Source organism: Pygoscelis adeliae, unplaced genomic scaffold (assembly GCF_000699105.1).
Source record: "Pygoscelis adeliae isolate BGI_AS28 unplaced genomic scaffold, ASM69910v1 Scaffold4, whole genome shotgun sequence".
NCBI lineage: Eukaryota > Metazoa > Chordata > Aves > Sphenisciformes > Spheniscidae > Pygoscelis > Pygoscelis adeliae.
Window position 1 is genome coordinate 11,229,608 of NW_008824986.1, and position 22,633 is coordinate 11,252,240.

Sequence of the window (22,633 nt, forward strand, 5' to 3'; positions counted from 1 at the left end):
CCTTGCATGGTCCATCAGCGTCAGTGGCACCACAGAGAGAGCAAAGAGAATGGGTCTGGCACGTTGATTTTCCTCAGGGAAACTAATGTAGCAATGCTCTGGGTCTTGATTCATAAGGTAGCTGAATATACTAGATGTAGGTGCAAAGCTGCATCAAATTTTGATACATATTTACTGGAAATAATAATGATAACTAGAACTAATGCTGACCTAGATTTGTTTTGTTAGTTACTAATGAAAGGTGATGAAAAGAGTAATTAACAAAAAAGGGAAGATGAATTAGTAGAGAAAATAAACAACGAGGAACAATCAGTCTAACTACATCAATTAATTAGGAAAACTTTCTTCCCTGCATGAGTCCTCAGTGGCTCGTATGTAGGAGGAAAAGAGTGCACATAAAGAGATGTGTAGATCTTTTTTGCCTGTATACTGGTATTTTCCACAGTGCAGGCTGCACATGTAAGGCTGTGCAAACACACGTGCACTAGGTATGGGAGCTATTAAGTGACCAGCAAGGAGTGCTTCAGTGGAACACCTTGGAGTGACACTTTCTCCTGCCCCATGTGCCTGTCTGCCCCAGGGAACAGCATTGGGTGGTGGTGATGGGTGTGAGAGGTTGACAAGGCATGAGTGTGCTCTCCACAGGAACTATGTGAAAAAGCAGATTTCCTATTTAACTGTGACATTTTTGGCAACTAATGCAGTCAGAGACTTGGTATGAAAAAAAGAAGGATGAGTAGTAAGCAATGTTACTCAATGGAAGCATTTATTACTTATTTATGATATCTTATAGCCACATCTGTCAATACATGTGCCTTAGGTATGTATGGAAAACATTTCTGACTACCTCCGTGTATTAGCGTGAATTGTGCTGAATCTCTAGTCATGAAAATGTTTCTGCTGGATCAACCTGCTTGTAATCAGGCTTATTTTCAGTTTATTTGAATACCTGATTGTTTCCAAGCATGAGGAGAGAATTAAAGCACAATTATGCACCAACAGAATGCATATAAAGTGAGATTACTGCAGGAAAGACTTATTGTTAGATGGATTATATAAATATGTTATTTTCTAAAGAGTGTTTTGACGTGAACAAACAGCACTGTTAGCTAAGGTAAAAAGGCACGGGGTGATGGGAGAATAACACAAACAGTACTTCTCTGAGGAGCTGTGCTCTCCAAGAGAGGAGACTGTTAGGGATGTAATGTGGACCAAGTATATCTCTGCAATGGAGGACACTTGGCTTCCCTTTTCTGATTCCAGATTGTGGAATCCTGTGTCAATCAAGTCAACAAAGTTTGTCTCCCAGTTTTCTTACTGGGTACATCAATTCTAGTGGACTCTATAGATCGAAGAGAATAGAAACGGTTTGTATTCTGCTATTTGAACCAAAGGCCAAGAACATTAGTCACAAAATACTCAGGTAACTTGTTAATCTCAGGTAATTAGCAGATGAAATCACTGAGACTTTGAGTTTGTAATAGAAAAAATTCATTGGAAAGAGGCTTTCCTTGTCATTCCTCACTAAGAAATCCAGTTTTCATGGAGACTGGGGATCTGTAACATGAAAGTGCCTGCTGAGATTTCTTTAAATGCCTCAGCAATTTACCAGGCTTAAAGATAATGTACATTTTCATCCCCTCTCTTTATTCTGCAGACCTTGTAAGAAAAACCAAAGAGAATAGTGATGAGTTGAGCTGGCAAATAGGTATGAGATTCATATTTGTTAGGTCTCAAATAGTCCACAGAAGTGTAGCAAGAAATTCTTTTGCATCATGGGCTCAACTCCTAATGATTTTTCGGGTATACTTCGAAATGCATCTTATGGGAAATTCTTGAAATGAAAAAAATAAAGCAGCAAGTACCTGAACAGACAGCATTGGCATCTTTGTTGTGGCCACAGTTATGTCTTGACTATCCATTGTGGGAGCATTGCCACACATAATCTTCATACCCTCAGCACTGCACATCATCCAGGAAAATAACTCCAGAACCTTCCCCAAACTGGGCAGCTCCTGGTGCTGAGGTGGGCTGCCCACACCCAAGCTGTCTGCAGATGACTTGAGCATCACTAATATCCCAGAAATCATGGCAGACTGTTCCCCAGTGTCCTTTGTAAAAAAGTTCAATATGTCCCTCACGTTGATTTCTGCCATTCTCCAGCCACAGAGATATTTCTAGCAAAGACAGAGCAGAAGTATATTACACACTGCCCTGACTCTAACCTTACACTTGTGCCAGGTCCAGGTCTGCATTGCAAAAAGGACAAGACTTGAGAAAAAGCTATTCTGCAGAAAAGGGCCATTCATGCAGCCTGACATGGTACTTGGAGCAGGCAAATATGCCTCTGATGCTATGCTGTACTTGCACCATAATTAAACAATAAGATACAGAGGCCGGATTTTTGTAAGAATGGAAGTGGCCATTTACTCTGTGCAGGTTCAGTGAATGTCTGGAGTAGCATGACACTTTAAGGAAGGTTGTGTTCCTGAGAACAACTTCTAGAGAGTCTAAGAAGGCACATGTGAGGGACCCTTTGCTCTTCTGTGATGAGTTTCTGAAAGTATGTCCAAGATTTTCACCTACTTGCAATGTGATTTGCTAAGCAGTGGGATAGGCTAATGGAATCTGATTTTCATTCAGTGATGAGTTCTGAATTGCACACCTTACACTCTTTTTCAAGGTGGTTTCCCAACATTTGAGTCCTCCATAATCATCTACATCATTTGATGAACTACAGCATGGCACTTTTCCATCCTCTTTGAATAAATATTATCTTTTCCCCTTTGCATCAAACAAAAGCAGAATGTATTTACCAGTAAATACCCAATTCTTAGAATGATAAGACTCACCAGATGTTCTGTCTCCTCTAGGAGCTGTGGATTAGAAAAATGAAAATATGAACAACATGAAAATTGTTATCTTAGCAGCTTCAGCTGTATTTCAGAAGAAATTAATTAATTAGTTGCCAGCAGCAGAACAAACACTACAACAAACCTCTGTGGTACCTGGTGGCAACTGGTGAGACCCTTATACCTCAGTCTGCTCTCTGTAAGTGGTGAGGAGCCTCTCTCTTATATTGTCTAATTTATTCTAAAACTAAATTACTTTTTTATAACCTGTCTTTACTACCTTAATCAAGACAAAGATTTTAGCTTGTGTTGAAAAGCCAGAGCAAGAGTTTATTCTTTAGGAATGGCTTCTAAGTTAAAAAAAAAAAACCAACCCAAACAAAAACCTAAAAAAAACAGTTAAAAGTTATGTTCTGGAGAGGCATGGGAAGGGTTCGGTTTGAACACATACAAATCTGGATATCTGTGCTATAGCTGGTGGTATCTGATTACCTTAGAATTCTTATGGGAGTAATACCCCTGCTAAACCCAAAGTGTGAAGTGTTTACCAAGCCACTTCCTCCTCCAGTATCTTGCACAAAACATAATGCATCTCCTTTCTACACTCCCACTGACTCGCCACCAGTAGCACATTCTGAGCATCCCAGACCGAAAGACCTTTCCTGAGCATGCAACACCAGCTCTTGTTCCCAGTAACCACCTCTGCAACATGTGGAGGAGAACAGAGAGAGGCAATCAGGCTCTCAATTTACTTCTGCCTTCACTGTGCTTCTCTTGTGTCGCACCCTGACAGCTCTGCTGGCTTTATTGCTATAAACCTTGTCTCAGGCTGATAATTAGATTTGCAATTTACACAATTCACAATTTTACATAAATAAAATAATGCCAAATGTACCTGAGCAAAGCACACTGGCATCTTCTCTGTGCCCACAGTTATGTGTTGACCATCCTGTATGAGAGCATTCCCACAGGTAGGATTCATTTCCATTGCACTTGTGTGTGCAATGTTCCTTGATCCTGGAATGAAATGTGCATTTCCCAGCGCAGAGAGCTTTTCCACATCCCAGCTGTCTGCACATGACCTGCACATCACTTATGTCCCAGAAGTCATCACAGACTGTCCCCCAGCTTCCTTTGTAATAGACTTTGTTGCAAACTTTCACATCTGTTTCTACCATTTATCAGCCTCATGGACACTTCTGTGAAAGAGCAGAGAGAAGGAGATAAGACTCTGTAGGCTGCCAAAACTGCTAAGTTAAAATTCTGGAGTATTTCTGGAGCTGATTCAGTATGTCATGCTAGCTATTGGATTCTCTCCTGGTCTTTCCTCTGCAGGGGAGGAGGAGAAAGCAACTTGATTAGTGCCAGCAGATCTAGTGTCATTGTGGGACAATTTGCAATCACTTGGTGTTTCCTGGGTCACTGTTTGAACCAAAGATCCCCTGCTTGGGCCAGGCAGATGTTCACAGTTACCTAAGTCAGGTTTTCATTCCCAGCTGAATACTGGTTATGAAATTAATAATAATGAAAGAAATGACCTATGTTAGATAAATGCTAGTGGGTATTTATCTATTGATACATTAACAATTAAGTATTAAAAGTAGTAGAGGCAGAATCAAGGTTTTACTCATCAAGACAAGGGTGACCAAGAGATGAGGTTAATCGAGCCAAAGCATCACAATGTGACCATGACTTTCTTGTAACTAAATTCTCTTTTCTCCTTGCATTTTAATACCACTTAAAGGCCTTTGAGTTTCATTAGAAAGTGGAAAAATCTCTTAGGTGTTTTTGTGTGTGTGAGGTTAACTCTACCCAACAGATAAAATGGAAAATACTGTTTTATGCAACACCTTTTCTTTTTTAAGACTTTGGACTTTTAGCAACCTGGTCCAATGAAGAAGTTTTTCACACACAAAAAGTCCCATCCTTTCAGTACTCTGGCAAACCAGATATACATTTTAGTTTCAATTATTAATTGTCCTTAAAGATTAAAAATCCATGGTTAACGTCATGAAAACTATGTAAATCAGTATTACTGCTTTCATTGTTGTCAAAATATACTATATTTTAAGAAGTCTTTCTCATGCATAAACTACTGAAGAAACTAAATAAGATGTAAATTGGTAATAATTTAAATAGGAAGTTGCTTATGCTAGGGAAAATTATTTCAAGGTAGAAATGGTTGAATAAATATGAAATTGAAATTGCCAGGTATTTCAGTTTCCATAGAAGCTGTGAGAGGAGGAAATAGACAAAATACACATTGTAGCAATTACAGTTTTTGTAAAATTAACTATACTTTTAGAACAGGTTCTTCACTGAAAGGGTGGTTGGTCACTGGAACAGGCTGCCCAGGGAAGTGGTCATGGCACCAAGCCTGTCAGAGTTCAAGGAGCATCTGGACGACATTCTCAGTCATATGGTTTAGTTTTAGGTAATCCTGCAAGGATCAGGGCATTGGACTCGATGATCCTTATGGGTCCCTTCCAACTCAAGATTTATTCTATGATTCCATGATAATATTTCACCCTTCTTTGCAAAACCTGTTTTTCTTTCAGATATTGTTCAACAACTGGTTAATTAAGCTCTATGTAATACATGTGTTCTGAAGACAACAAAAATGTTGAGACATGAGATTATGAGCTGACTTTCATTGCTAGCAACTTGAAAAGCAATGGAGAACAGGATAAGATTTTGCAATTTTTTTACCATCTGACAGATATTAAAAAAAGTTGCCAGGGTTAAATTTGGGTAAGGAACTAGAACTGCCAGAAGTCTGAGCATGGCATGTCCTTCTTCAGAGGGATCTGACAAAGCCCTGCTTCCTTGTTGCTCCCTGCCCCTGGACTGCAAAAGAGTCATGACTCTAAACATTTGGATTTGTTTTATCCTGATTATCTCACACAAATAAATAGTCTGCAGGCATTCAATAGGAGCTTTGTCAAGGTGAGGCATGTGGGATTAGGACCTTAAGCTCATGAAAAGTCTCCTGTGTGAAAGCTTGTTGGTTCTGTAAGGGCAGAACGTGCCTCGGGATTGCTTTTTGGTGCTCCTCCCTCGTCTTGGTAATAGGCAAATAGAATTGGTTAATACAGATTACAGATTATTAAAATAATGTGATGGTAGTATAAAAGTATTGGAGTGACACTGCTTAAAATGCTCTAAAAGTTTTTGAATCTTAGCTAGATGGAAGTTTGCAATGACAAATATTGATTAAAAAAAAGAGGGAAATTCTCTGTGTAGGATAGAGCCTTATTACTGGCAAGAGAGCCATAATGTTGTAGAGAAAAGGTTTTTCTAGTTCATGGGAGCACTTGTCAATTTGACAAAATTAAAAATTAATTGTGACTCTTCTTGATAAAGCAAAGATATTAGTGTGTACACAAGCAAATGACACTGGCATCATGGTGGCTGTCACAATTCTCTCTATACCACCCCCTGTAAGAACTTCCCACAGGTGGTTCTCATTCCCTCTGCATTGCACATCATCCTTGACAATATTTCTTGGACTGTGAGTAAAGGTGACATCTGAAGATGATACAGCATGTCCACAAACCTGCTGGTTACAGGCAACTTCTGCATCACTTATATCCCAGAAATCATCACAAATGGTCCCCCAGGACCCATATTGTAAAATATTTCAACATGCCTTCACATTGGTTCCACCCATTCACCAACCTCACTGACATTTCTTTGAAAGAAAAAAAGATAATTTCCCCAAACCTGGCCACTTCATGGAAAGACAGAATCAGAAACTTATGCAGGTTGGAAGGGACCTCCAGAGGTCTCTGGTCCAGCCCCTGCTTGAAGCAGGTCCAGAGCAGGTTGTTCTGGGTCATGTCTATGAAAGCATTGAATACCTCCAAGGATGGAGATCCCATAGCTTCTCTGGGTCCCTGTTCTGGTGTTTGACCACCTCATGGTAAAAACATTATTTTCCTTTATACTGAGGTGGAATTTCCCAAGTTCTGACTTGTGCCTGTTGCCTCTTGTCCTATTGCTGGGCACCTCTGAGAAGAGACTGGCTCCATCTTCTCTGCACCCTCCCAGTGGGTGACTGTAGATGGCAATAAAATCTCCCGTTCACACTCTTAAGACTGACCAAGCCCAAGTCCATCAGCATCTCCTTGTACATCTTGTACTCCAGCTCCCTGAACATCTTGATGACCCTTTGCTGGACTTGCTCCAGGATGCCCTTGCCTCTCTTGTATGGGGAAGCCACACTCTTGTACTGGACATGGTGCTACAGATGTGTCTCACCAGAGCTGAGTAGAGGGGAACGATCACCTCTTTTGACCTGCTGGCAACGCTCAAAGGGCATGTTGTTGGCTCATGGTCAACTTGTTGTCCACCAGGAACCCCAGATCCTTTCCTGCAATGCTGTCATCTACCCAGCTGGGTCTCTGCTTGTACTGCTGCACTTCATAATCTTAGCTGACATTTACTGTCAAAGATATTTTTTTGTGAAGGAGGAATTAAGGTGGTACAAAGCAGGTTGTAAGACAGACCTCTATGCCATTCTCATTTCACTAGGTAGGTATGAACAAGTGTTTTCAGCCTGCTTAGATGTTCCTTCTTTTCAGAGTCCCTGGGGCAAAGCCATGCTCCTAAAGCACATACCTACTCTACCTGAAGACAGTGATATTCCTGAATAATTCAAGCTCTGCAGCACAGGATCTACAGCAGTACTGCTCTGAGTAAACGTTATGTGCAAACTTCAGTGTAACTCTGTATGTACAAAGTCAAGTCTAATTTATCCAGACTTAACATTTAGATGGATGTAATTTGGAGAAGTTCTTGACTTTATTCTCTGTTAAACAGTAACAGAATAGAAAAGCTGGTCATCTGTTTGATACCTGGGCTACACTGATGTATTATCGTGACAAAAGGATTTACAAATATTCCTCTTCATAAACTGTATGTTGGTACTAAATGACTATATTAGGGAAAATTTATTTCATCAGTAAAATCAATAAAGATATATAGAAGATGAAAACTACAGGGAACTTCAGACATCAAAGAATCTGGGAAAAAAGAAAGGAAAGAATGAGAAAGTTCACATTTTTAACAACTTGCACTAAACAAAATGAACAGAAATTATCTATTTACTCACACTGCTAGAAAAAACCCCACAAACCAACTCTCAGTACATTGAAATTTTGTCTTTTTAAGGTTATTTATGTTTTTAAATGCATAGTAGCCTGTATTTTGCAAATATAGTAATATGTCTCATGAAGGATGTTTTTCAACATCACATAATGAAATCGCTAGTTAGTTTCTCTGTGATTCTTATTAACAATCAGTTGAATTCATTCTTTAGTTAGGAAGCAATGGGAATGGGAAGATGGGTAAGCCTCTGAATGGCATTATACTCTACCAAAAATAGGGAAATGTAACTGTCGTGGTCCTTAGAGTTTACTATTTAAAGATTTTGACTGTGGAGGCTAACATGTGGGTTATAGTTCTCTCTTAAGAACATTTGCTGAAATGCAGGAGAATAGTTTGGGGTTGTCCTGAAGAGCTTGGCAATGATTTTGGTAGTGTAGTTCCCTTTCACTGAGCACCAGAATCTCAGTCCAGCAGATGTGTATAGCATGCTATTGATCGCTGACGTCAATAAATCAGAAATTATCCACACAGATGACACCGGCATCTTCCTGACGAAAACAGTGATTGACGAACCACACGTTATGGGAGTACCACCAGAGGAGAGCTTCGCCCCTTCGGCACTGCACTTCATCCAGGAGGATTTCTCCTGTGCCATCACCAAAATGAGCTTCTCCCAGAGGTGCAGAACATTCGTTCTGCCCATTCACTGGCCTCAGGGATGATTCTTTGGAAGACAAAAGGAAATTAGATCAACTATTAGAGTGACTGATGTGTTTTCAATGACTCCTGCAGTCTCAGGCTGTTGGTGGAAAAGCTTTACAACAGCTCTAAGGAGCCCATCAGCAGGGAAAGTGTGCTCTAACCTGCACTGCTCACCAGACTTGAGTTCCTGTGGTTTGGGGCCTGATTTTAAAGTGTCTTCCAAGGGTAAGGCATCTGAGTGTCCTTATGGCAGTTGCATAAAGCTAGAGTTACAGTGACACAATGCCATCATCATCTAATGGGGACTCCAGCACATCATACTGTGTTTTATCTGGCCAGCAATGGACTAAACAAGGAAGCCGGTGCCCAGAATAGCACAGCAGAAGGACACTGCCTCCAGTGTTTCACTTACTGCGGTAAAAATTGAATGTATATGGCCCCTTAGGCATTACTTTTGCACTGGAGGCACATATGCTGCGCGGCTTCCAGCTGAAGATCTGCACAGTGAAGACCACTGTGTTACCCCTTGGCTCTGAACTACTTCCAGATTATTACCCGCATTAATTAATATTATTCCCAAAGCTTACAGAAACTGTGTCACAGACAAACCTCGCTATAAGGAACAGATCTGCTGACACTGGTGTATCCAAAGCAGTAATTCAGACCTAGGCTGTGTCTAACCTCTAGGCTGTCACTAACCTGCTACAAATATGCAGCTCATCATGCTTTTACCAAATGCTCTTACCTGCTTGCTGGGGTCCCCTTTCAGTGTGTCATTATATTTTTGTCTAAGCCCCTCCAGTGCACTAAAGAAAATTAATTACTTATCATTATGTATTTTTTCCTACAATGCATTAAAATACAATACAATATATGTGTTTCCTACATTACACTAAAAGAAAGAATTAAAATATTTAGTGCCATCTTCAGTCCTCAAACCCTCTAAACACCCATGATGGCCACTGGTTTGAGTGGGCTTTGATACAGGTTACAAAATTTGCTAATATTGATTTTAGAGGAAAGCACGAGAGAGAGGGAGATAGCACTGAATAGCATAAGGCACAGTACCTGACCCCTGCAGACATCCTTTGTGCAGCAGTAGCATTCAAACAGCGGTCAGCATGGGCCTCATGTTAACTGGGTTCCCCATAACACTGATAAAATGTTTCCAAATTTATAAGCATGTGGATTTAAAGGGGTGTGCTCTGCAGTTTGACCAGCCTTTTTTTTTTTTTTAGTTAGTAATGTCATACAAAGGAGATAATTTTAACTTTTAAAAACATTCTCTTAATTTTTTTGGCAAGGGTTTGTTTATAATACCTTGATTTTTCAGTTACCTTAATTATTGTTTGCAGCCCTTCTCTTCTATGGGACCAGTGGTTAAACCCTCCCCTTGGCATATCCAGTGGCAGCCACTGGCCCAAGAGGAACCAGCTGCATGCAGCCAGGGAGAAAATTAGTGATGTCAAGCAAAAAACGATGGCAGACTTTTTCCACCTCTCAGTTTCTTCACTGTCCTGAAGTGGAGCTGGGGGTGGTTGTGCTCCCCCGTCCCCTCGCAGACCAGACCCCCCAGCCCATGTCCGGCAGTGGTGGCTCTGCCTGGGGTCCATCAGGGTGGCTCTGTGGCCTGAGAGGGTTGCAGGGATTTGCAGCACCTCCTGTCCTGGCCCACTTGTGCTGTCCAGGAGCCTGGACAGAGCAAGCCCCAGCAAGGAAAGCCCTGTCTGGGGAACCTGTCGGGGCAGAGGTACCACGAGCCAGCTGAGGTCTTAGCCCTGTGCTCCCATGGCTCACACAGCCAGGCCCTGGGCACCAGAGTGCCTGCAGCTGTAAGCATTACCGGGGCAATGGACTGCTTTATCTGCTAGGAAACAAAATGCTTTTTTTCAAAATGCAATGCCAGAAACCCCTCAAGACTGTACAAATTCTAGTCTGTGTTTCAAACAGTTAATTTTTGGCTTGATCTGTAAGTGTCATCCCAGCTGTCATACTTCACAGCCTTCGGGAAGCATCTCATGTCATGCCTGGATTAATCCTTGCAGTGTTGGCAGAGAGTAGTCCACTCGTCTTCCTCAACAATGCATTCCTTAGAGAAATACAGTGAACTTTTATGAAACAAAGAAGGATTGTTTCACACTGGCAAGGTTCAGATCAAGTGTTTACTCTACATGCACAGTGTGCAGCTTTCAAATGCAGGCTGCCCAAGCTGCCCAGGATCTCGAAAAGAAACTGAAGCAACAGGTTTTCGCCACCCTCCTGTAAACTGGAGCTTCACAGTTGGCTTTCTGAGCCTGCAACTAGGGACGACAGGATCCTGCATTTTGGAAAGAAGGCCTGGCTTCACTACATTAATATTAAGTCATGAGTCCTGCCACCTCTTTGCATGGGACAGCAGAGCCTTCACATCAGCATAACTCAATTTTCATCATATCTCATGCAAAAAAGCTGTGCTTGAATCCAGACTTAGCAATGGAAGATGGTGGTAACTAATGCCAAATGTTTCAGAAACACCTCAACATCCCCAGCTGAACCTGTGTATAAACCTTTTATAACCAGATAACTTCAGCAAATGAGGAGCCCTCAAGTCAGGGTCCTTTTGTGCTAGCAACTGGTCAGGCACAGAAGAAAATTCAGTCTTTGTACTGAGTGCCTAATTTTATTCAGTGCCTAAATTAAAAAGCAATAAGCAGAAGGGATGAGTGAGATAAGGCAAGGAGTAACAAGATCTTGACATGCATTGTGAAGTTATCTGCATGGTAGGAGCAGGGATGAGAGGGGAGGAAAAAGAAGCAAGAAAGGAAAAAGTCATATGGAAGAAACATAACAGACTTCATCCCCATCACCAGTAGATGGGTTTCTACTGGACTTTCGTCCCCAACCTAGTAGATGGATTTCAGCCTCCAAGGCTACCAGACAACACTCATCTGACTGCAACTGTTCAAAACCCACATTTTATCTATTCTATTTAGACACTCACACACACACAGAAAACTTCCTTAGACTCAACAGGTTTGCATTACTATGTCTGGGCACAAAGTACAGCCCTCATAGTCTTCATGCAGAAAGAGGAGGAAAGAGAGAGGCCATCTCTCTGAAACTATAGTTTCTGAAAACTGACCCCCCTCCCAAAAAAAAAAAAAGATTATGACAGTTGTTCAACTTGACAGGCTCTTTAGAACAGCAGCAGTCCAATTAATTTCTACATTACAGCCTGTGACTAATTCACTTATTTCAGAAAGAAGGAAAAATCTGCTTGGACAGGTACCAGGTGATCCAAGTGTTATTCTAGGAAATGAAAACAAATCTCACTTCCAGTGACCCACCTGGGTCACTGACGAGTTTCCTCATCTAGGCATGATTTCATTAAAATACGCTTTTTTTGTCATAGTTCTTGAGCCTGAGATAGAAAATGTCTTAAAATACACAAGCTGCTGTGAGAGTTTTAATATCTCCTTAGTTTTTCCCAGCTAGATATAAACTGCCAAAACAAATAAAAATTAAATAAAAAAAACCCCATGAAAATAAAAGCAAACTACCAAAATAAAGAAAAAAAGGAAAATCTCTTCTTGTAACATAAGACATTTAACAGAAATTGTGTGAAAAATTGTGCTTGGATTCAGGGATGATGGACAGCAAAGGACTGCAATTCTTTTTATCTTGAACTTGACACAAACAAAGGGCAGTGGTGGGTCAGTCTCAAGAAATGCCTTTGCTGTTTCCTCTGAGTTTATTAAGCATGGTGGACAATTCAGCAACCCAGCTGCAGTGGCTGTCTGCCTGATTTCCCGTTCAAGGTAGATCCTAGAGCAATCCTGTTAAAAAAGCTTGCCCATGGTTGGTGAGTCTGATGGAGATTTTAAAAAAAATGAAATTATCAGTCAAGTGAAAGTGATCTCGAGAGTATATTCATTTAGTTATTTAATTGGAATGTCGTGCAATCATTCAGTCTCAGGCATTAAAAGACACCTAAGTCAGAACTGTGAGCAGAAGCTTATGCTTAGCTGCTTAGTTCCGCTTGATGTCAATGAATATCTGTGGGGTTCTATGGCAAGGCATGGGGAGAAAGTAATAAAAACAAGAAAAATTGTGTTTCTTACCTATACCCTGCAAACCCAAATTAGCTATTTTTTTAGTCTCAATCTACAAAACATGGGGATTTGTTATCAACAACTGGAAAAAGAATCTACCTGCGAGCTATGGGCTCCAGAAACAAAACAATGCTTATTTATACCCAATTATAAATATTTTTATAGTATGTTCCTGGGAAGGAGGATTACAGAGTTGAATTATCTGCTTCATACTCCAAAATTAGAATAGAAAGATAAACAGGACACCAAAGCACAGGAAATTCAGCATACAAACAAGCAAACAAGAACTTTGTTTCTGAGCTTTGCTTTAACCCCAGTGCTGGCCAAATAGGTTGCATGATAACAGTGGGAACAGCATAATGGCAGGAACCCACAGAGTTTGTACAATCTTTTTACCAAAAAACGTGTATGTATTTGAAATCAAATTGCTATGGATCCATTCTTTTTCCATGAAAAAACCTTCTCGAGTGCCACTTCAGGGGAGTTGTTCAGGGATGTGCAGTTTTGTCAGAGTTATGAACACTTGCAGCTACATGGTCTGGATATATGTGGTGTAATTCAGTCATTATCCTCTCCCAACACAACTCACACTGCATAGGTTGACACTTGCAAGGGGTTTTAGCATGATGTTGCAAACAACACGTTTACTTGGTGCTGAGATTGTCAGTTGAGTGCATACTACTGAGTGAACAAGTGTATACTACATGGTTGAGTAGTGACAGACACGCTAGGAAGAAATTAAATAATCTAATACCAAAGACAGACAGTTATTCAAAGCAAAAACTTGCCAAGTGATGGTTGGTGTGTCTTCTCTGAGGGTGGAGGAGGCAACAACAACAAGCCTAACTGCAGCCTCCAGAAAGCTCATTTAAAAAGAGCAAAGGCAGTGGCCTCCACACACTCCTGGTTCTTGACATCCCTGTGTTTGCAGGCACCAGCCTTCACTGTGCAGTTGGTGTAATACTGATCCCACACAAAATGAATAAACAAGAAAACAAAACAAAAGGCCAAATAAAGAATTTTAGTTCACATTTTGACTTTAATTCTCCGTATGTTCAACTAGGATATGAAAGGCAAAAATCCCAGACCTTGCTTTTCATGTTTTTATGCACCATTGGTAAACATTTATGTGGGATTTGGCTGTTTGCATTTCCAGCATATTTCAGCCTGATTTATGAATGTGCACAACACACTCTGGAAGGGTGGGTAAGTCCTGAGAAGCCAAACTCCTCGCAACCACAAAGTATATAACCATGGGAAAAATAGAAATTAAATAATTTTATTGTGATCAGCAACCAAAAGTATTAAAAATTGAATAAAACTCTTCCTTCTCAAAAGGAGACATGAAATGTCTTTCAACATTTAAATAACATTTTGGTGAGACCTGAAATGTCTCCTGACTGAGGTTTGATCTCTTGGATATCTACAGTTTTGCCTGGTTTAGGATGTATGTCAATGGGAAGGCTTCCAATTGATTTGACAAGCCTTTAGGTCAGATTGTGTGGTTCAGCCTTAAATATTGCAAACAAACCACCTTTAACAGCTCAGTATTGTTTGAATTTGGATTTACTTAATCTGGAGAAGTGAAAACTTAATGAAAAAAACATCAATCTTCAAATAGGTAAAATGCACCTAAAGAGAAAGGGGAGAAAATGACTCCCCATGGCCAGGAGGGACAGGGCAAGAACTAATGGGCTTGGACAGCAACAGTGAAAATTGAGGGTAGGCATTGTGAAAAGCCTTTTCAACGGTGATGCTAATTTCAATAGTGAGTCTCATTAAGCATGAGAAGAGGTTGCTTAGGCAGGTTAGGGAAACATCTGTTGCAAAGATGTTGGGCTGAGGTGGTGGTGCTGAGGGTGCAGAGGAAGCTCCAGCTAATGTGCTTTTGGACACTCTGGGTGAGCAGTGGTGCCCGTGGCCGAGGAGGAGGTGGTATGGGGGTGGCTGGCATGGAGGATGGAGGCAGCAGCAGGGACCTAGTGGCTGTGTGGCAAACAGGCTGCAGTGTTCATGGGGTCAAGTGCCACAACGTGGAGCGAGAAGGACACCAGGGCTATAGTAGGGATCTCAGGAGCAGGAGGTGTGTGTCATGAGGAGATAACAGAAATGACAGGAGAGAAAAGAGCAATGGTAGTTATACTAAAATGGTTGGGGAACTTTTTCTAGACCTCTCAGGGCATGATGATTTCTGTGCTCTGTTGCTCCTTATCTTTGCAGATAAGTCTATCATCAATGAGGAACCAAGGAGTCTTTCAAGGACTTCCCTGTGAGGTTTGGACATTTTGTTTTACCTTTGATGCTAGATTTTGTTTTATTTTTTACCCACCCTTTACAGTTTAACTCCATTAAAATGCCTTGCTGTAGCCACACACACACAGATGTGCCCAACACATACAAAACAGAGATACTTCACACCTCTTCACAACAGTATGTAGAAGTGTTTCAAAATACAACCGATGGGCAGAAAGTCAAATACTGGAGGGAAAGCTTTCTCTCCAATAACATGGAGAAACACACTGCCTGTAGAAGACAGTTATTCCTCACTGGCATGTAGGGGAAGCTCCTGTCACCTTTCCTGAGGTCCTCGCCTTTGGTGCTGCTGTGGGAACAGCAGCAGATGCAGAGCCTGCTTGGATGGGAGAGGATGCTCAGGGACTCAGTCAGCCACCTGTTTTGGTGGGAGCGGAGCGATGGGGGAAATGTGGATAGACAGGTCCTTAGGAGTCCCCTGAACAATGTGGGTCATTTTGCTTTTGTGTGTTGACACCCAGGAGAAAGTAATAGAAACTAAAAGAAAAGGCATTTCTGAATCAAGAGTCAGCAATCTGGCTTCCTAGGGCCAGATATTTTCTGTAAATTTGCCTGTGCAGAAATAAAAAGAATTAGCTCATTCCTTTTGAAGCCTACATTAAGATATTTAGAAATTCCCTACGTAGTATTTCAGAAGCAGGGGCTCAGTCCATCACTTGGTGAATTTTTAATCAAACAGACCACCCTCTTCAACACAGTAAAACATTCATTTGTATTTTAATCACAGAGACATTAATTTGAAAGCCAAAATAGAATTATTGCTTTGTAAACATTCCTTCCTTTGATTTTAAATTACACTCCTCACATAGCAGATTACTTTAGCTTGGAAATCTCTGCATTTTATAAATAAGCACAGATCCATTATTGTTTCAATGAGAAATTTAGCATTAAAAACAATACTCAAAATAATTAGAATATTGTATAGCCGCAATTCCAGATGCCATGGTAAGATCAATTTTTACATTTCCTTTCCAGACATGACCTATTACTTGTCCCCAAATTAAATCTTCCTTCCTTTTAATAAACCTTGAAATTATTGATGCCTCATTCATATTTTCTCTCCAGCTCAAAAATTTTGAGGCATTAGATAAATGGTCTTAGAAGGATGTGAGAAGAGAATTAAAGAGGAGAAAAATGATATAATGACTGTACCAAACAACTTGTGACGTGAATGTTGAAATTATTTCTTAATCATTTAAGAGCTGTTAGGGTTACAAAGTTATTCTAAAGCATTGTAACAGGCTAGGATTCATTGTAGATAAAGATATCACAGCTTCTTACAAATGGCACATATGTTACTGTTGTCAGTGAATCATTTTGGCGACTCATATTATGTGTTGTTTGCCCTGTAGTCGTTTAGTGGATGATGCTGACCTTTGATCTCACATTATTCCATGCAAAAGCGGTTTCTTCAGTGCAGGTTTCGCAAGAAAACCGGCAAGAACAAAAATGACAACTGCCAGGATGGTGACAGCAGCAACAACCGGCACAAGGGGATTATCAGCAGCAGTGGGAACCGCCTGGGGAGGAGGCACAGAAGAACCCAGCCCTGCGAGTGAAGGGGGGTGGGGTGGTGGCGGTGGTGGTGATCTCAGTATATTAAAGATCAGGGCACAAAGAGCTGCTGCATTAAAAGGGATGGTTCCCTGATCAGAGTCAGAAGTAAGCTAATTTCTTATCAATTCACTGCTTTAAACTATTTGAACAGCCTTTATATTAGCAGAGATGGCAACTTAACTAAGCAAACTTCATAAGCAGACAAATGTGGGAATTAAATGTTTCTCAAGAAGGCTGGGAGTTTGCTCCCAGCTGGCCATCACGTTACACAAGCAGACTGGAGCTAATTAGTTCAATGGAGTTATAGCACTAAAATGGGTTACACGCTACCTCTCCTTTGGGGCAGCCAAAGCAGTTATACTTTTTATACATGCAGGTGAAAACAGGGGGTTTTCGAGGTGTTGAAAGAAAAAGAGATTTGTAGACGTTTGGGTCAGCCAAACAATCCCTTCCTTTTTATGGCAAAGTTAGCAAAAGCAGATTTCAGTGACAGATGTCAGAAACGCAGAGCTATGGCTTTTCTTGAAGCCCAAAGTAGTCTTAGAGTAAATATGAGAGAATGTTATTTGACTTTAGCAGTATTCCTACTCTGAGCATCCCCTTCTCGAAGCTGAAGTGGTCCGACAACCACATTCACATTTTCCTCAGCAGAACTTGTATCTCTCTTGGACCTATTAATACAGCCCCGGTAGCAGCGGGAGGAATAGTCACCAAGCCTGCACACCACCAGCTCACACTGCAAGTAGACTAACGTATGGCGGCTGATGAACTCAAAGGCATTAAATTTGAACCGAGCAAAGTGGCTGTATGGGGAGTAGTATGTGGCATAGGAAGAATCTCTAACACATCTAGAAAGAAATGAAACAGAGAATTAGTCTTCATGGATACACACATGTACATTCCTGCAAAAATACAATAGATTAAAACAAAATTATATCATAGCCAGGTACTAAGAACACAATGGGATGAAAATGTAACTTTTATAGCATAGTGTAGACTTTTAAAATATAGACTTAAGTCCTATGAAGCAGCTAGAGCATTGGCAACTCTTTTTTTTCCAAGAGGAGACTATAAGTGGTGAAGAGGGGAGAACAGACTCTTACTAATGTCTGTGCTATATGAGGCGTAAAAAAATGAGTCTAATGCTTGACCTGGTTTTACTAAAACATTTAATGCCTAGGACGATAGATTCCTGCTGCCAGTTTTCACTATCTCATCTCATCTACCTCACTCCCACTACTTTGAATTTTGCATATAGGACAGGCATGAAGTAAGTGAAATGAAATGTTATTAAGGTCTAAATGTAATTTCTTATTTCCAGGCTTATACTGTAAAAATAAAAATTCAAAGACCCCTTTTAACAGTCTGTTGATAATGAGATCTATACTAGTTCAGATTGGCTCTATTCTTTTAAATAAATGCAGAAAGGGTATTACAGCTATGTGTCTAAAGACTCAGGAAAGCTCTTACCCATTCCTGATTATATCATAGGCCAGAGTGTTAAAATCATGAGGGTCAGGTGATGCCACACATGTGTCCACAAACACGATCAGATTTGGATCAGAGCTGTGAAGATAAGCTTGAAGGTACAAATTTTGGTTCAAGTCAATGTAGTATGGAGAGTCGTGCACTTGCCGCAAGAATGATGAGGAATCATAAAAAGTGATGTTCATGTCATATCTTCCAAACTGATTTTCATTCACGTCTACAGTATCCTCAGCAACATACATTATTTGCATCCATGTGTTCTGTAGCATTTTGCAGCTGATATGTAAGTGAATATTCTTTTTCCTCTTGATTATGTACCCAGAAGATGTAACTTTGATCATGTTGGAATAGTTGATTGTATCATTGTTCTCCTGTTTAACATGTAATTTAAAATGAGGAATTGTATTTTTGTCATGTTCCATGTTCTAAGCTTTGATAGAGTAAAATGTAATTTAAAAATGTAGATTCGTCTTAAACTCTTTAAACCAAGAAGCTTGATGTTGGTCTTTTCCACTCACACATTGGAAATAAACTTGCTAAGTATGTAATTAAACAGAAATCAGTGGAGAAAAACTCTTTGTTAAATCCAAGGCAGAGCCAACTCACTGAACATCTGTACAAAACACCAGTTGTGCAGTACACAGTCATCCCAAACCTGCATGGCACTTACAAGACTACGTCTACTTTAAATCATGTAAAGTTCATATAACTTCCTCTCATGCTTTCCTCCCTAGAAGCTCATTTCTATTAAGCATGGGGATTCCCTAAGGTATGGAAAGCTAAAGCACTAAAAACCTCTGGGTCTCGTTGGTTCGCTTCTTAACACCGTGGACCACAATGGCCCTTTCATGACTCTTTTCAAAGCGGGTCCCGCAATTCAGTGCGCACAATGGTGAGCGTACCTCTCGTATCGTCCCACAGCCGTTGTAGGGAATGTTGAATATAACCTCGTGTGACGTGACTGTTGGTTTACAGCGATTGTCGTTCAGGGTGACCATCTGCACTGAGTAGCCTTCAGACTGGAGATAGTCTCTGCTAACCACTACATGCATGTAGTCTGGCAAGCACAGAAGGGCTGGTAGAAGAAGATACAATATATTAGTGACTTCAGGAATTTGTTAATTGTAATTGAACCAAATGTTTTTTTCTTAATTTAGAAGGTAGGCAGTTCACATACCAACCCATCATATTTCACACGCGTCATTTCATTTCCCTAACATCTTTAAATATACACAAATATTTATTTTGCAAACAAAAGCAATAAACAGGCTTGTCCATTGAGGAACACCAACCGGGAACTTACTAGTGTTGTCATCTGCTGGAATGGAGGAGTAGTGAGCCTGAAACCCTCTGAAAGTGTATCTAGAATCGCTGTGAAAGCGAACGGTCATCATGTTTGAAGAGGATATGTACGTGGGAAAGGAACCTGAACAAAGTCTCCCAAGAAGCGAGGAAGAGTGTGGAGGCCCGTCATAGACTTCAACGTAGTCATACTGGCATCTGCCACTTTGCATCCTGGCAAACAAACATCAGCACCTTGTCAAATGCGTTTCAGAAACTGATTTGACTGCCTAACATGTGATAAAATCTTTCAGCACTTAAAGTTCTCACGGCAGAGGTTTTATTCATTATGTATGTAGCTGTAGCAGAAAATTGTGAGCAGAAAATACTACAGTAATCCAGATTTTGTTCTGGTCTTCCAGCTGCTGGATGTTATTGAAAGTATCTTTAAAATTGGGAAGGTTACCTGTTTCAAATAAGTTGTCAAACTTCTCAAGTAATTTTGACTTTGTTATTTGCCCAGGAAATCAATGTTTTACTTACGCAATATCTCTAAATGTGAGCATAACACGGAAATTGTTCTCTACTTGTAGTTCCCACACACAGTCAACATGGTTTGGATAATCTCCAGGGTAGAACGGACTCTGCAGCATCCCAGAGGAATTTGAGATTGAGCCACCACAAAAATAAGGTGCTGCAGAAAGAAATGGAGGAGAATTTACTTACAGTAACTTCTACAAAATTGTACTTGAGCTGTATGTTTCTCGTCTGCAGCTGCTGAAAAGCAGGTCTCCTGCTGACTGCAGGTGATATTCTGTATGACCTGAATCAAAACAAATTTTTTTTTTTTTTTTCTTTAGGTTTATTTTCATGTTGGATTTGAGATTCCCTGTCACATCCGTGGTGTCAGACCATCCTCTTCAGGCTGGGCTGGTAACACCTTGATGCTTTCTGCTCTAGTCTCTCCTTTCTGCAGTTGAGGTCTGATTCTGGGAGGTGTCATGACATTCAAATTGGAAGTACCTTCCTGAACAGACAGCATCTCCTCGGTTACTGTGCTGCTTCTCTTTATTCCCCTAAGGACTTTGGAGGATAAATAAGTTGCAAGTCTTCTAGGAAACTCTGCAATTTTATGGTCTCAGACTGAAATAAGCACTCCAGGCTGCTGGGCCAAGTCTTAAATACATCTCATTTCTCCTATAAGCGTAGATGCAAAAAGCTTTCATGTACCTACCAGCACGAATGACATATAATTCTTATGTTAATCCTAAAAGTTTCTTATAGGAAGCTGAGCACAAGCTCTGAGCTTAATTCCTACAAGATGTGACACGTAAAGGCAACAACCCCCCATTTTATGTTCTTGCACAGGGACACCCCCCAGTGCAGCACACTCCTCCCTCCCTCAGGATTTTGGGATTCTCAGGCTATTCCAAGCTTGGGAGCATCAGCTATATCCAGACACCGCCCCTTCCTCTAATCAGACTGGATTGGCTTTCAGGCACCTTCACTTTCATACTATTTTCTACAGTGAATGGTCAAGCTCTAAATCTAAAATCTGCTTTCTAAGGCAAAAATAGCAGGCTGAAGACCATAACAGGTCTAGTAACCAGAAGAGCCAAAAATTACACATTGCAATACTTGAACACCACTCTGCCAATACTGATGTATGTGGTTAAAATTTAGAGATTTAGACTACACTTCCTAAGCCTTGATCCAGCTGAAGAGCCCAGCGAGGAAATGGCTTACCCACAGCCAACCAGCGTAACTGCAAGATAAGCACCACTGAAGTGCAAGGGGATATCACAGCCTTTCTAGAAATTATCAAGCAAGTTTCAAGTGATATTGCCATAGAAACAAAAATCAAATTTAAAAAAGCCCAACAAGGAGACAGCCCACAAATAAAAAAGGTGAGAAGAGCCATGGAAGAGCATTACCTGATGGAGGTGTCGGAGTGGCCAGAGCAGCTGTGGGGGTGGAGGAAGAAGAGCCACAAGTGAGATGTGTTGCTCAGGAGAAAGATGCTGGGGCACAGACATGGCCCTACCTTGGGGCATAGGGTACCACAGAAGGGATCGCGGTGAGGAGGGGATGGGGACACGGGGGACCGGGCACAGGGGGCCATGAGCTCCATGGGAGAGCTGGTAGCCTCCGCTGCCCACGCACCTGCACAGATGACGCCGGCGTCCTCCACGTGCCTGCAGTTGTGCACACCCCAGCCATTGTGCCTGCACATCTGGAGGGAGGGCTCGTCCCCGCGGCACTGCATGTTATCCAGGAAGATGGGCCCGGAGCCGAGGCCGAAGCGCGCGCTGCCTGGGGCGGCCGTGGGCTGGCCGCAGCCCAGCTGCCGGCACACCACCTGGGCATCACTCAGGTCCCACCAGTCGTCGCACACCGTCCCCCAGCTGCTGCCATTGTACACCTCCACACGGCCCTCACAACCGTTCCTCCCGCCAGACAGCCGCAGGTGGGCACCTGGGGTGAGGCACATGGCCCCAGGTCAGGCTCCCGCCAGCCCGGCACCCACGGTCCCCACCTCCCTGGCTGTTTTGGGGATTTGGCTGCAGCGACCATGAGCTGGGGTGGTGCAGAGCCGAAAGGACTAGGGGAAGGCAGTGGCTGAGCAAAGAGCCCAGGTGAGTGGAGGGCAGGTGCGCCGTGTGCAGGGACCTGCTGGGGGGTCCGTGGGAGCTGCCTGGGGGCAGAGGTGCTCGGGGCACTGGGGTATTTTTATAAAAACCCTTTGCACACCTTGAGCGTGGCCCATCCCCGGAGGGGCACCACTCATGCACCACCCTCGAGGTGTTTGAGTCTGTGGGACCTGACAGGGTGCCTGCAAGGGTGCTTGCCACCTCGGCTTGAGGTTGCAAAGCCACCGCCATGCCCTGGTATCAGGGCAGCAACCTGCATCCTGGGCTGCCCCGGCAGGCGTACGGGATTGAGGGAAGGGATTACTCCCATCCACTTGGCACTTGCTGCCCCAGAGCCAGGAGCTGCAGCGTGGCTGGCAGAGCAGGGCTCGGGCCCGTCACCACTGCAGCTGCCCTTCTGCAGCGAGCGGCTCAGCTGCTCCCCAGCAGCAGCCCCCAAAGCCCATGGCCCCTCACCATGAGCAGAGGGGAGCAGCAGCCCTGCGCCGGGCAGGCACAGGCCAGCACGTCCCCCCTCTTCTCCTCTTGTGCCGGGCTGGGGCTCGCTGCAAGGCTGGGAATGAGCTGGGTGGGCACGAATTACCTGTTG

The 22,633-nt window shown here is 42.1% G+C and overlaps 1 protein-coding gene across 1 annotated transcript in view; it reads right to left on the minus strand.

The window, feature by feature from the left end:
• Nucleotides 1–22,633, minus strand: part of LOC103918647 (deleted in malignant brain tumors 1 protein-like) — an 85,215-nt gene that overhangs the window by 38,305 nt on the left and 24,277 nt on the right. Inside the window, 12 exon segments of the mRNA XM_009326027.1 lie at nucleotides 1,866–2,177; nucleotides 3,748–3,997; nucleotides 3,999–4,051; nucleotides 6,285–6,489; nucleotides 6,491–6,543; nucleotides 8,500–8,685; nucleotides 17,213–17,472; nucleotides 18,095–18,483; nucleotides 19,015–19,187; nucleotides 19,416–19,627; nucleotides 19,937–20,087; nucleotides 21,557–21,868. Of these exon segments, the coding sequence (XP_009324302.1) occupies nucleotides 1,866–2,177; nucleotides 3,748–3,997; nucleotides 3,999–4,051; nucleotides 6,285–6,489; nucleotides 6,491–6,543; nucleotides 8,500–8,685; nucleotides 17,213–17,472; nucleotides 18,095–18,483; nucleotides 19,015–19,187; nucleotides 19,416–19,627; nucleotides 19,937–20,087; nucleotides 21,557–21,868 (2,556 nt within the window).